At 38.7% G+C, this 13,310-nt stretch overlaps 1 protein-coding gene across 1 annotated transcript; it reads right to left on the reverse strand.

Annotated features, from left to right (window-relative positions):
• Positions 1–7,835: 7,835 nt before the first annotated feature.
• LOC145999912 (uncharacterized) lies at positions 7,836–13,054 on the reverse strand. The gene is made up of 4 exons (XM_083137189.1): positions 12,884–13,054; positions 11,464–11,836; positions 9,594–9,734; positions 7,836–7,948 (listed from the first exon to the last, which is right to left on the reverse strand). The coding sequence occupies exons 1-3, from the start codon at positions 13,049–13,051 to the stop codon at positions 9,640–9,642; spliced, it is 636 nt and encodes a 211-aa protein (XP_082993315.1). The 5' UTR covers positions 13,052–13,054; the 3' UTR covers positions 7,836–7,948; positions 9,594–9,639.
• Positions 13,055–13,310: the final 256 nt, after the last annotated feature.

Here is a 13,310-nt window from a genome sequence, read left to right on the forward strand (position 1 = left end):
GCGTATTAAAAGATGACAGGAATAAGCAAGATTTCATGTCAAGTAAGGAGGAAACGAAATTCAGGATGGGAGACGCCAAGAAGAAAGCTTGTGATAGGAAACGCCGCAAATGCACGTTTCAGGTGGGGGATAAAGCTTGGCTTAAGGAACATCCTATCTCTGGTAAGGCCCGCAGAGTAACCAGTAAATTCGCGGGGAAGTCCTCTGGATCACACGCAATTGTGGAGCAAACTTCGGCAAATACTTTCAAAATGAAACACAGCGGGGACGGAAGAATATTGAGAGCCAACAGTGACCAGTTGAAGCCTTATTCTTCGCCACCTGACTTTGCAAGGAAAGTAGCCGAACCCAATTCAGCAAAGAGAGCGCACGTAACTTCGGCAGGAGGAGCAAGACGAAGATATATCCCGGATGCGTTACAAGCTGAGAAACAGATTCTAGTCTAATTTCAAAGGGGGATTTTTTGTAAATATTGTACATAGGGACTTATCTATCTTTTCTTTATTCTATCTTTCACTTATTTTCTCTACCTCATACCTCATACAGTACTCATACAAAAGTGTCGTTCCGCAGTCAATTTCATCGCGAAAGTAACGCAAAGTTAGTGCGCATTCTTTTACCGCGTAATTTCGTCGAGAAGTCGCAGTTCGGTGGCGAGTGAACGCAGTTCTAGCGCCGAGAATAGCAGTGACATCTTCGGATGTAGAGCCACTTCGATCCATTCATGTGGAAACCCGTAGAAGCGGTGTCTTCCGATCTCGGCAGGAGCGCAGACCAGTGGCGTTGCCGGGAGTCGAACCAGCAGCCTTGGTGACTTGGATGGATTTCCAGGAGACTGTCTCTCATTGGTCGAGGAGGAAGGATGGAAGAGATGCTGAGTGGGTAAGAATCGACGTGGGTTAACCAGCTCCAGTGCTGAGGGAAGAACGCAGATCTCGAAGTACACTTGTGGACAAAATTAGAGTGAACATTGACTGTCAGTGTCGTGTGACCTAATGAAAGTGTGTTTGTAGTGAACAGAAACTGCAGACAAGTGTATTGTGTATATTATTATTATTTTTCTAGGTTACAGAACTTTGATTTTTCTCTCTTCAGGAAGGGGGGACTATGTAATGATGCGATCATTACTGGATCCTTTTTTATGTTATAAATTGTGTATGGCTATGTATTCCTGTACGTTTGGGTTCTTGGCCGTTGGGGAGCGGTAAGTTTCCAGTAACGGTTTAGGTCATTAGCGGGGCCTATAAATAGGAAGGGCAGGGGAGCAGTCGGCCTCAGATGTTTGGCGGAGTACAGCAATGTAAGAGGTATCTTTTTCTCTGAGGGGAGCGGCTGGGCGAGCTTTCTTTCCTTATCATGTGAACCGACGGCGGGGATGTTAACTTTCTTTCTTTTAATACGCACACTTGCTCTTTTCACATTATTCCAATAGTTTATTTCATGGGGGAAACCGGGTACACAACACACATACCTTCAGCCACCTTTTTTGGTACTGAGGGTTATATATTTTTTTTTACTCGTGGAGCCAGTGGCTACGCGAGTCTACACACTCTCTTCGGGAAGGGGGGACAGGGTACACCGGAATGTAATTTTGCGAATAACGGCCAAGAATTAACTTCTGTAAATATATTATGAATAAACCTATATATATCTAAAAGGAAATGGGCGTTATACTATAATTTGAAGAAATACGTGTCTATTGCCTAAACTAGCATCCACAGAACTTCAGGTACTGCAAGTTTTGAACCTCGGGACAAGGATTCAAAAATGTATGGTTGTGTATATTGTGTATGTTGCTGAGAATCGGCATAAAAGCACAAAATATACCGTTACAAATAATAGGAGAGATTGCGAGCGAAGCGATCAAGAAAATTTTACGAAATGTATTTTTATTTGTATAAAATTTGAAATCGAAGGGGGGCAATTGCCCCTCTGTGCCCCTTGCAAGTGCCCTTGGCCGTCTGGAAGAAAAATGCAAGAAACACATTAGAAACTAATTCCATCATGAATACCCAATTGTCCTGCTATTCTTAGATTCTCCTAGTCTAGTTTTTTACTTCAATGTTTGCTTCCCCTAGAATGGACTTCGGTCCAAGGTTGGGGGGGGGGGGGCAATGCCCTCTGCCCCTGTGGTTGCGGCACTGTTTATGAGTGTCTCTTCATCAATTTCACGTCATCACTCATTGTTGCGATTAGCTAGAAGTGGCAGAAAAGCAACGCTAAGTAACAAAAATTGAATATCCACTCCCTCTTTCTACCACATGAATCACTATTATCAAAAGGTAGACTTGAGAAACAAAAATTTAAGCCTTCGTAATGCCTCTAGCGCAAACTCATCGAAGTCTGCAAATCGTTGAGCTCGTTTCGGATGCTTCTTGCCCGGCGTTTCCAACAGGGATGTTCCATCCTTTCCTCGCGATTGTTTCGCTTCCTTCCGGATATTATAGACGGTGGATTTCCCAATTCCCGTTAGGGCAGCTGTCTCCAAAACACATTCAAGTACTGTTTTACCACCTCGTTCAAATAGGTTCTCGAACACATTCAACACTATGCGGCGCTCTCCTGAATGCAGAGTTCCCCTAGACTTCCGAGCTGACATGTTTACTACGGAACTACTGTACCAAGAATGAGCAGTCGAGTCGCACCCTCCCGTGGATGCCCCTCCCCTCCGCGCGGTCATTGGACGAGGAGCACACCCTTCAACATGCGCCGAGAACGCGAACGCGTTCTCTTACTCCAGAGAATCCGGGAAAGGAATATAACCACTATAATCAGAATCAGTGGCGGTGATTAGGAGGGGGGGTGTAGTTGCCCTAACTTTCTGCCACTTTCGTTCCCGCACTAGGCTAAACCTTATGTATCATTTCAAAGTAAACCCCCCCTATCCAGTTTTGGAACCCAAGCGCCGCCACTGACTTTTATTGTTGTAACAGCCAAGACTGTAACAAGACACCAAGTTTGTGCTGAACAACACCAAAGGAATGATCCGTTACACTAAGTCTGAGTATTTATAAAACCACTCTTGTACCACACTTAGGCTATAACTTGTGAGATTTTACAAGTAGAACAACAGTTGTCTTCGCCAACTTCATCAACGAATGTTAATTTCAAACTAGTCTTCAAGGACTGGAGTTATTAAAATTAGTGCAATACACGTTCTAGTGGTCGACATAGTACTAAAACGCGATGGATATGTATACCCGGTGGAGGCATATAGTTGTTTGGATCCCAATTTAAACTGTAGGTCCAGTCCCGATTAGCCTTTCTGTGCATAAAGTGGACTTAAAACAACAATTCAAAATTCAAAGCGATGGATATGTAGACAACCATTTGACACTTTAGAATTGAGGTTGCTAGTTTCTGCAACCTCATACTTTCCTTGTGACTTACCTCGCCTCGTCCAGAATTCCCAGCTCGCCTTATCCTCAAGGAGATGGTAAGTGGCTGATAGTTATCTGTTTCGTGAATGACCTCACTTGGTTGAATTTCGTTGTTATCGTATCCTGTTCAATCAGACGATAGTCTCAAAAAGTTACTTATTGTGTATTTTTTTCAAGTCTTATCTCCACGTCTCTTGTGCTGGTGACCTTCATCAGATACACAAGCAGCAGTAGGTTAGAATTCAAGTTTAAAACAGTGAGGAAATGCGAACGTTGGATTTGAATCTGACGTCAAACCACAGGGTTGCCAAATCATATTATTAAACGGAACTAAATCCGGCCTAAAAAGTGAGCAAAGATTAGTTTCAAGTTGCTAATTTAACAAAGATGCAAGGATCTGTTTCCGTGTACCAGGCATAATGGTAGTGAGGTTCAAAACTAAGAATTCAGGGTTACAATACTAAGCTAACTTCATAACACTGAATTAGCGGCAAGTGTGGGTTTGCAATGAGGAATATTTTAATTGAATTGAATTGTTGCTGGGCGCGGTTTCAGCTGTTGCTCGTTTACCACCTAACCCTAAAAGTACAAATTAAAAACAGTGGCGACTCGTCTTGTTTGGGGTTTAGGAAGAAGTTATGGTAAACCTGTAGGCCCATGCACAAGGTAGGACAAGGGGCATTTGCCCCGCTTGAACTATGAAATATTTTCATGTGAACCTAGAAAAAACCTTCGACAATATTTTAGATTTTGCACGATTTTCAATTTTGCCCCTCCTCCCTCTCGTTGTGTGGATTGAGGATAATAAAAAGTTCTGCTTAAACTCTGAAATTATACTAAATGCCTCTAAATTGTGCTAGAATTTATTGATTTTTTTCGGGATAACTGTGGTTTTAAGTTCAATTATGCATTTACTTTTCAGGTTTTGAACTTGCGTTACTAATTCACTAAATCTATGTAATATTGTTAATTTTTCCACAAAATTGTGTACAGTGGCTTAACAAAGAAAATGGATCCGCGTAGATTACATTGAGTTGTTGTTTACATAGACTTCGTAGAAAATCAAAATTGCATTACAATTAATTTTCAAGGCTTTCATGAAAGGAAAGTGACATTTTCAACCATATTGGTTCCTAACAAACTGACACGAATCCTATTTACAACAAAATTTATCTTCTCTTCCATCATCAACTATGGAAGAAAATAAATAGTATGCAAAAAAAAAAAACAGATGGCAGTCGTGGGCCAAGAGTGGTCTTTTTCCCATAAAACTCTAGAATATTTCCTATATTAGGTTTCTTCCTAGGCGAGATATTGTTCGAATTTGGAAGAAATTACGAAAAGTTATCCTTGCACATCAGCAACTGATACGCAGTACAATTTTGTTTTACTTCCACGGCGCCCTTTGCTAAGTTATCACCTTTCGCCATGTTGTTTACATAGATTACGTAATCTACGTGTATAAAATTATCTATGTGTAGAATGTAGACTATCGTTGTTTACGCGTAGACGCACATCACTGCCCCCAACCTTCTATCGATCTCCTGCCATAAAATTTCCTCACGAACAAAATCGGTGCAGGATAAAGAAAAAATGGAGGATGGATCGTGGCATGATAGTAAAAATCTTGTCGCTGTTTGGCACCACTGAGCATAATATTGCAAATATTATGGATATGTTTCTTTATTAACATAAAATTTCCTTGTTCTGTTAGTACAAGCATTTAAGCCGACCTCGTGGCGGAGTGGTTAGCACAGCGCGCTTTGACGCCAGAGTTCCGTGTTCAAATCATGACCTAGGCATGACTGCTTTTGTGAGTGTCACTATCAATTTAATCAATATCATCATAATTATCATGAAGGGCGCCCGTAGAATTTTCTCTCAGCGGGGACAGGGGTCACAGAAACTCTATTATTATTATAAATATTATTACTATTATTTTTATTATTATTATTACTACCACTACTACTATTTTTTAAAAAGTTATACATTTGTAATTTCCATATACAATTTGCATAACTGTATACTGACAAAAAGCTGTATTTTATAGTTCAGTGTAAATTTGACTAAGATTAAATGTACCCTACTTCAATTAATAACAATAATTAATTACTGTAACAAGTCACAGAAAACAAGTTTTTTTATATAAAATATTGCTACAATTTCTCCATTCGAATTACATTAACTCTTTCCAGAAATCTCAGGGGTATAAGTGCCCTCCCTGGCCCCTCAATGTGGGTGTCATTGATTATCATCAATCATCCTCATCCTCGCGATTAGCTAAAATTGCAGAAATGCCAAGAAAAAATCAATCAATCCAATTTATTTGTAGATTGATTATCTTTACAGTTATAACAATAGGATAAATTAACAAAAACAAACAAGAAAGTGTTACGTAATCAATCTTGTCAATAATGATATATTGTTGGAACCTAGCAACTAAAGTAACTGTGAAATGAGCAAACATTTTTCGACAAAACGTTAGATCCAAAAATATGTTTAAAAGCTTGTAACAAACGTAAACTGGATGAAGAATTCTGCAATGCAAGAATGCAATATGTACATACTGTATAAGAAACTTTTATAGTCCATATTTTGCGAAGTTTTAGTCCATATGTATATACATATAAAGCAACTTGTTAGTACATATTAATCCCAGCCGTGGTTATAATGCATGACGTTAAAAATTCAACGTTAGATAGCGCTCTGTAATTTCCTTGTTCTACGTAACAGCTGTGCCTCTGCTCACTATAGCGATTGTTCTATCTGTTCCATTAGCAACACTTGTTCTCGCGTTGTGCTACGCAGCTCGCGGCAGAGATTCGTGGGTCAGGCTCCTAAAACATATCTTTGGGAATACCATGTTCTTGAGTTATGCTTATTTGTAGCATTTGTTGCTCGTACACATCAAGGCTAAGTACAAATATAACTACCTCGGTGGCCGCGCTGTAGTCGCGATCTTGCCATTTATGGTTTCAGGTTCGAGTCCTGTCATGGCGCTTCATCCATATAATCTATTCATTATTATCGTCGCGATTATCCAAAAATTGAAGGAAGGTGACGTAAAATTAGGAAAAAAGAACGCAAAAATATTATTTATATCTGCAGACTGAAGTATTCTTATCCCATTGGCAAACGCTCAAGCTGTAAATGATTACACAGCACCCGTAAGGATTATCCTGGATCTAGGTCTAGGCGCCAGAACCCCGTTATCCTGTAAAGAATACGGTTTCAAGGTGTACCACGTGGAAGAAGGTTGACACTTGAAGGTTCTATGGACAGTGCTGATCCAGTATATAGTTTTGAAATCGGTTCAGTATTAAACACAATACTTGGTTCAAGTAAATTGTTACGAGAAGGAAATGGGTGTGGTATCCTATGGAAAGAAAATCATACCAGCCTAACTAACATAGCTAAAACATAGCTGAAACTGTGAATCTTGCCCCCCCTTTTTTAAATCATTTTTGCTCGTCAGATTGGGACAGCAAGAGATACTAAATGTTTCTTTTTTTTACATGCTTCACAAAATATAACAAATTAATACATGCAATGTCTTGAAGAAAATACGATTCCCATGCAAACTATGGTCTGGTCCAGGCCGTAACCTGCTGTATTTGTGTAAGGGCGCTCTTGCATGCGTGTGTGACTGCAGAGGCACGGAAGCGTTGTAATAGTGGAGTGAACTAGACAGGAGGCTTCTTCGTATGTCGCGTTTGTGCAGTGCGGCATGGCGGGAAAAAATAGGAGCTTCGTCCATGGCCTTGAGGTGCAGGCGTTAAACTCGCACCGCACGGAACGCTTGCTGGCCTTTACAAGTACAAGGGAGTTGTTCAAGTCTGGTCTATCCCTTAATGCCAAAACTTTTAAGTTGTCATTTTGTTACAACTAACCTAGTGATATAAAAAGTGTATCTTTGGAAACTCGTAACACCTGTAGATGGCTCTACATACATTTATGTGGCCATTTCGCTCTTGTGTTTGATTTCATGTTTCTCTCAACATTTAATAGCTTGTACAAAGTATTTATGAATACAAGCACTAAAGAAACATTCCTTCTGGGCTTTTACATTTTGTTGATAGTTAAAGAATGGTTACTAGATTCACTATGTTATTTAAGTTTTTTAATATCTTAGTAATATTATCAAGCTGGAAATCATGAATTGTATCTTCTATAAATAATCTCTGTGGATCGGTTTTCACTTGAATTTTAGGGGAAACGTTACTTTTGTATGTAACCTTCAATATTAATTTGAGAAATATCAAGTAGTAAGTATATCTCAGTTACTTTAGAAAGTAATTTTTTGAACACTGGCCAGCAAATTCTGGAGGTGCACAAACACACACACACAAATGAGCACATTTTCGTCCATACCTACCGTACATGTAAATTTTCAAAAGTTAAAAGGCGTATAAGAAATAAATTTAGTAATTTATACGCAGATGAAATTTTTGCTCAACTTTATTATGGACTTTACAATGTGTGACATTTGAAATGTATTACTTGACCAGTAATTTTTTGAACAGATTTTCATACAGTCCCTTCGTCCACGCAGCATTTTCACAGCTGGTCTGAAAATAGAAAAAAATTGGGTAACTTTCGGGTAAAATTTGAATAAATAGATAAATTATGCTAAGGTAAGCACTGTGAATATCAGAGAATATAGGGGAAATGAATTGTTATTAAATCAATTCTAAATTTACGAAAACAATTCACAAATATAATATAATTCATGGTGGAACATGTCAAGCTACAAAGGATACAGGTAGTGTCTTAACTTGAAAGAAAGTACAAAGCACTGCCACCATAAGATTGTGCTTTGTACTTCTTCCTTTGCCATTCTTCCTTTGTCAGTGGGTATGTAAAAAATCAGCTTTTGTTCACTAACAAACAACAGTGATATATGTTATGTACATAGGCTGATTGTTTTGTAGTGGCAACTATTTATTTTCTAGACATCCAGCATACATACATGGTTCTAAGTTTTACAGGCCTTCGATGTAGTCCTCAGCGTTGCGTACAACGTGTTACCAGCGACGTGGAAGCCGTTGACACTGCCTAATCTGTTGATAATGTGAAGACAGCGATATACTGTCAGAAGAATGTCTCGAACTGTTCGGAAGCGAATCCCACGAAATGATTCCTTCATCTTTGAGAATAGGTCGAAGTCGCAGGGACTAAAATCCGGAGAGTATGGGGGATGGTAGAGCACTTCCCATTCCCAGCGATTGAACAAATCAGCCACAGCTCCTGTTGTATATGCCCGAGCATTGTCATGCAGAATGATAGGATGGGTTATGCATAAAGTGTCGCCGTTTTCTTATCAGAGCTGCTCTCGCAGGTTGTTTTGCACTGTTTGTAACACTGTCGTGCTGTGCGACCTCTACAGCATTCAATTTTTAACCAGCTTCGTGGCTCTTGCTTCGTAAACATCGTGACTGCACTCCGCGACCCCTCGCTCACAACTGCTCTGTTCTTGTCACTGCTCACGGGCTTGGAGTTGGAAGAATGAGTTCATTTGCTCTGAGGAAGGTTACTCATGTATCTAAACGACATTGCCTGGCTCCGTTGCACGGCGTCACTATAGTATAGTTGCCACTACTAAAAAATCAGCCCCCGTATATTCTCATACATATCATATATTACATTAAAAAAATATATAGTATCTAGGCTGTTCGGGATACAATCTTACAGCAGACAGTTATTCATGTTTATTCTTTTCAATAGCAAACATGACAGACATGATATAAAAGTTGGATAATCAGTGTTAAGAATCTTTACACGTGCCCAATATAAAATTATACTGATATTATTTTCTTTACGTGATTCAATGTGACTTAAAGCAACAGAATATCGCAGCTTGTGGCTTGTGTGTCCAGGTATAAACTTTCACAGGACATAAAATCAAATTGTAGAATACAGAACGTCCTATCAAAACAGAACATTGGATAACATTTGAAACAACTTGTAGATAAACAAAATTATAAAGCCAGTGATATAGCACATTTACAAATAGGTAGTAAATAAATATGAAGAATAGTTCCACAAGAAAGTACAATACGAGTCGGACATAAAGAAAGATTGAGTTGATAACCGTAAATGCATTATATTATGTCCAACTTAGACCAGAAGATAAATATGCATTCAAGGGTGCCAACTAAGTGAAGAAATCACTGTTCCCTAAGTTTAGCGCCAAATAATAGCAATGAATAATACCTGTTTACAGTGTTGTTCATCTCATTCTCATCAGGGAGAAAACTATTTACGAGATGGAAATATCTGCACAGTTCATCCAGGATTCCTGTGGGCCACATCCCATGCCTTCTGATCCATCGTCACAGGTTCCCCAGTTGTTACCTAGGAGTACAAGGAAGTTTATGTAGGTATTGTATCAAGTCTCCACAGATAACAATTGCGTATGATTTTCAGTTCTACTATACTTTGAAGTTGTGATTAGCATATCCGAACTTAATGAGAACTTACCCTAAGACTTACTTTGACAGACTTCACACAGTTTTCAGATTTTAGCTGGAGAGACTAAACGATGACCAACGAAAAAATGTTCAAGCAATCTTTTTCGTCTAGAACCAAATAAAGGTAATTTTAAAGTGCATTTTTTAGGTCATTTTCCCCGATTTTTCGGCATTTTTACGTCATTTTTCGCAATATTCGGTGTATTGTTTCGTCATATTTTGTCACTTCTTTCATTTTGGTAATATTCTTGAGTCTTTTCACCAAGGTGAACATAGGCCTATATATATATAGGTAGGATTTATTTTCCTTTACAGTGCAACAGAAAAACACCACACTACATCACCGTGCAAAGATGTGCAAAAACACCAATTCATTCAGTGTATACGACTTTTTTCATTAGATTGTTTTGAAATTATCCGGTTGTTTCCATTGGAAATCCTCGTTGCATATTTTAATTGAATGTGCATGTGGTATCATTTGGTGCATTTTGTTTAATTTCCTTTTCATTTCAATTTTTAACCTGAAACTCACAAATTTAATGGTCATTTTTTGCATTTTTTACGTCATTTTTTCCCATTTTTTAGGACATTCTATAGGTCATATACCTATATTTTTTAGGTCATCAACTTCAGCTTCCTAGTTTGAGGCAATAACATTAACTGCTTAACTGATTATACAAAACGAGAGCATTCTGGGTGAAACTTTTCCGATGTTTGTAATAGTTTCTTCAAAGAAAATTAATTCTCTATCTTATATTTTTATTGTACTGTAATCACTGTTAAATACAAACAACTCCTAAATTTTTAATTTCTGTAATCACTTTTGAATACAAGAAACGTAGAAAGGCTTATATTTTACAAAAATGCTACTAATACTATCATGATAGAAGGGTTTGGGTTCATTTCCAGGTGGAGGTACATTCCACATTGGACCGGAGTGTGCTTTGAAGGTCCAGTCTCTATTAATTTATCTGACGACAAATCGGACCTGAATTCTTGTGCGTTATTGTCTTGGTGTGAATGTCACATTTATGTTTGAGACTCATTGTTATTATCTAGAAAGATCTGCTCATCGTATATCCATTGTTATTTTGTATATGCTCGTAGCACATTCTGTGCCTCTCCCAGGAAAAAGTTCTAGATCCGCCTATGATTTACACTAACTAACTCTCTAGCCTTCTTAAACCCGACGGTTTATGGCTGCAGCAACACAGGCCTTCCATACGTCCCTGTCCCGGGCAAGATTAATCCAATCTTTTCAATCCTTACCGAATTCCTTTAGGTCCATTTCAACGTTATCACTTCATCTTCATTTTGGCCTTCCTACAGGTCTCTTACCATCAGGTTTCCCAACAAGATTTTATTTCCTCTCCCATTCGTGCCACATGGCCTACCCACCTAATTGATTTAATTATTCTAATAATACGTATCTGGACATGAATATAAATTATGCAGTTATAGATTATGTAACCTTCTCCACTCATCTGTCTCCTCATTCCTTTTAGGTCCAACTATGTTTCTAAGCGTTTCATTTTCTATGCTTTACACTATATCAATAAATCGAATCCATGTTCATCATAGATGACTAAAGAAATGGGTGTGATTAATCATACCTGCCCTGTAGAACCACTGCAGCACGCACTGTTCGCAAGTGAGGCCGTCGGGAAGCTTCACATCAATATTTTTAATCCCGTTGCCACCCTTCAGCTTGAATCGACTTCCAGACCCGTCGGCCAATTCCAGGAGGTGCTGATCGAAGCAGGACTGCTCCTCCAGGGCGCCGTTGGTCGGGCAGAGGCGGAACTCGAAGTACCCCTGGTGGTTGGCGGTTACCTTGATGGCGACGGTGATCACCTCTCCTGCTTTGTACTCCTTCACGATTATCCCAGTACCAAACAAGCCTCCGCTTTCGTTTGGACGGGGACGGGCGAGGTTGTAGGCGTCACCACACTCTCCGCACTTACCGCCGTTTTGGTCCCATTGGGTCTGGAAATTAAGTTGGGAGTTACTTAGAATCTCATAGTCGTTAATGCACTCTTCAATCTAATGTGACTGGATTTCCAGAACGAAGCACTTCATTTTGTGTGTATGCATACTCTCTGAGAGTTCATGTTCCCTCTGAATACAAGATAAATAGATAATGCTTGCAGGCTTTAATATGTGTTCAGACTTTCTTTTACTATGCCTATTTCCAAAGTTCTCTTGTAAAGTATTCATACTGATAATATATTTTTTAAAAAAATTATATAATTATTAACTAATATAATTAACATATTTCACGAAAGATTCATCGTATAAGAATTCGCATAACTCCTAAATCGATTGATGAGGACGAACTTCTAATGAGATGAAAATCTGTAACTGTTGACGTGTTCTTCGAAGCTATAGCTTCAAAGTGAAGTAAGTTATTTTTCGCAGTACTGAACAAATAATATTCGCAGAATATGATCATTTGTAGAAAATAAACACACATATAACGTATTGTTCCAAACATTGTAAAAGATTTATGCAGTCATTTCGCATATGTCCTACCCGATTACTTTAAATCTTCATCCGCTTTCAAACCTCTTCTTCTGTTAAGGTGTTATTTTGTCCTGAACTGTTGTTCGACCATACTATATTAGTTTAGCTAGTCAATTCATACGTGTATTTCTTCATATTCGCTCCATTTGTGTGCCTAATTACCTAACTCACATTCTGAGCATATTTCTTGTCTGATGATGGGATTATATTTTGACCTTTTGATTGTCGAGTTTTTAAACTGGATAAAAAGAGTTTATTTTAGATATGGTGATTCTGTATTATATATATGTACTTGATCTACATAAGTACCTGATAATACACTGACCAAGTATTTGAAATTATCTGATATTTTCACCCTTAAAAGAAGAAGTTTGCAAAGATTACTCGACCAATGATCTGTTTTTTCTACTTTACGTGTATTTTGAAGTCCATCCCACAAAAGTTCCATCTACAACGAATTAGCTTGATACCTTTTAGCAAAGATAAAACTTACAAACCATAGAAACTCACCCCAATCCCTCCACAGTTGAGCTCATCGTCTTCCCAGTTGACGGGGGTGTCGTAGCCAAACCTCCACATGGAGGACCTCTGGGGTGGGTCCTTCATGAAGCCATGGCCTGCCACCTGGTGAGCCAGGAGGAAAACACTGAGCATACAAAGGAATCCCAAAGTAGTCATGATTGTTCTTGAGTTCTAATACAGGACGGCGGAATGTTTTACATTAGGTTTTATATCATTTTTCAACAATACGCTTATTACTATCACAAGGTGATAAGGATAAATATTGCTTCTTATCGCGCATAAGAAAAGCAAATTGTGTTTTTTTTGTAACTGAAGAAGTGCAAAAGTCAAGAATAGGCATAACACCACAAGTAGTTGTTCATGTGTGTGACCTCTATATGTCACAATCGTAACTTTGTCACAACATATACACAAT

Source organism: Lepisma saccharinum, chromosome 16 (assembly GCF_977018435.1).
Source record: "Lepisma saccharinum chromosome 16, izLepSacc3.1, whole genome shotgun sequence".
Lineage (NCBI taxonomy): Eukaryota > Metazoa > Arthropoda > Insecta > Zygentoma > Lepismatidae > Lepisma > Lepisma saccharinum.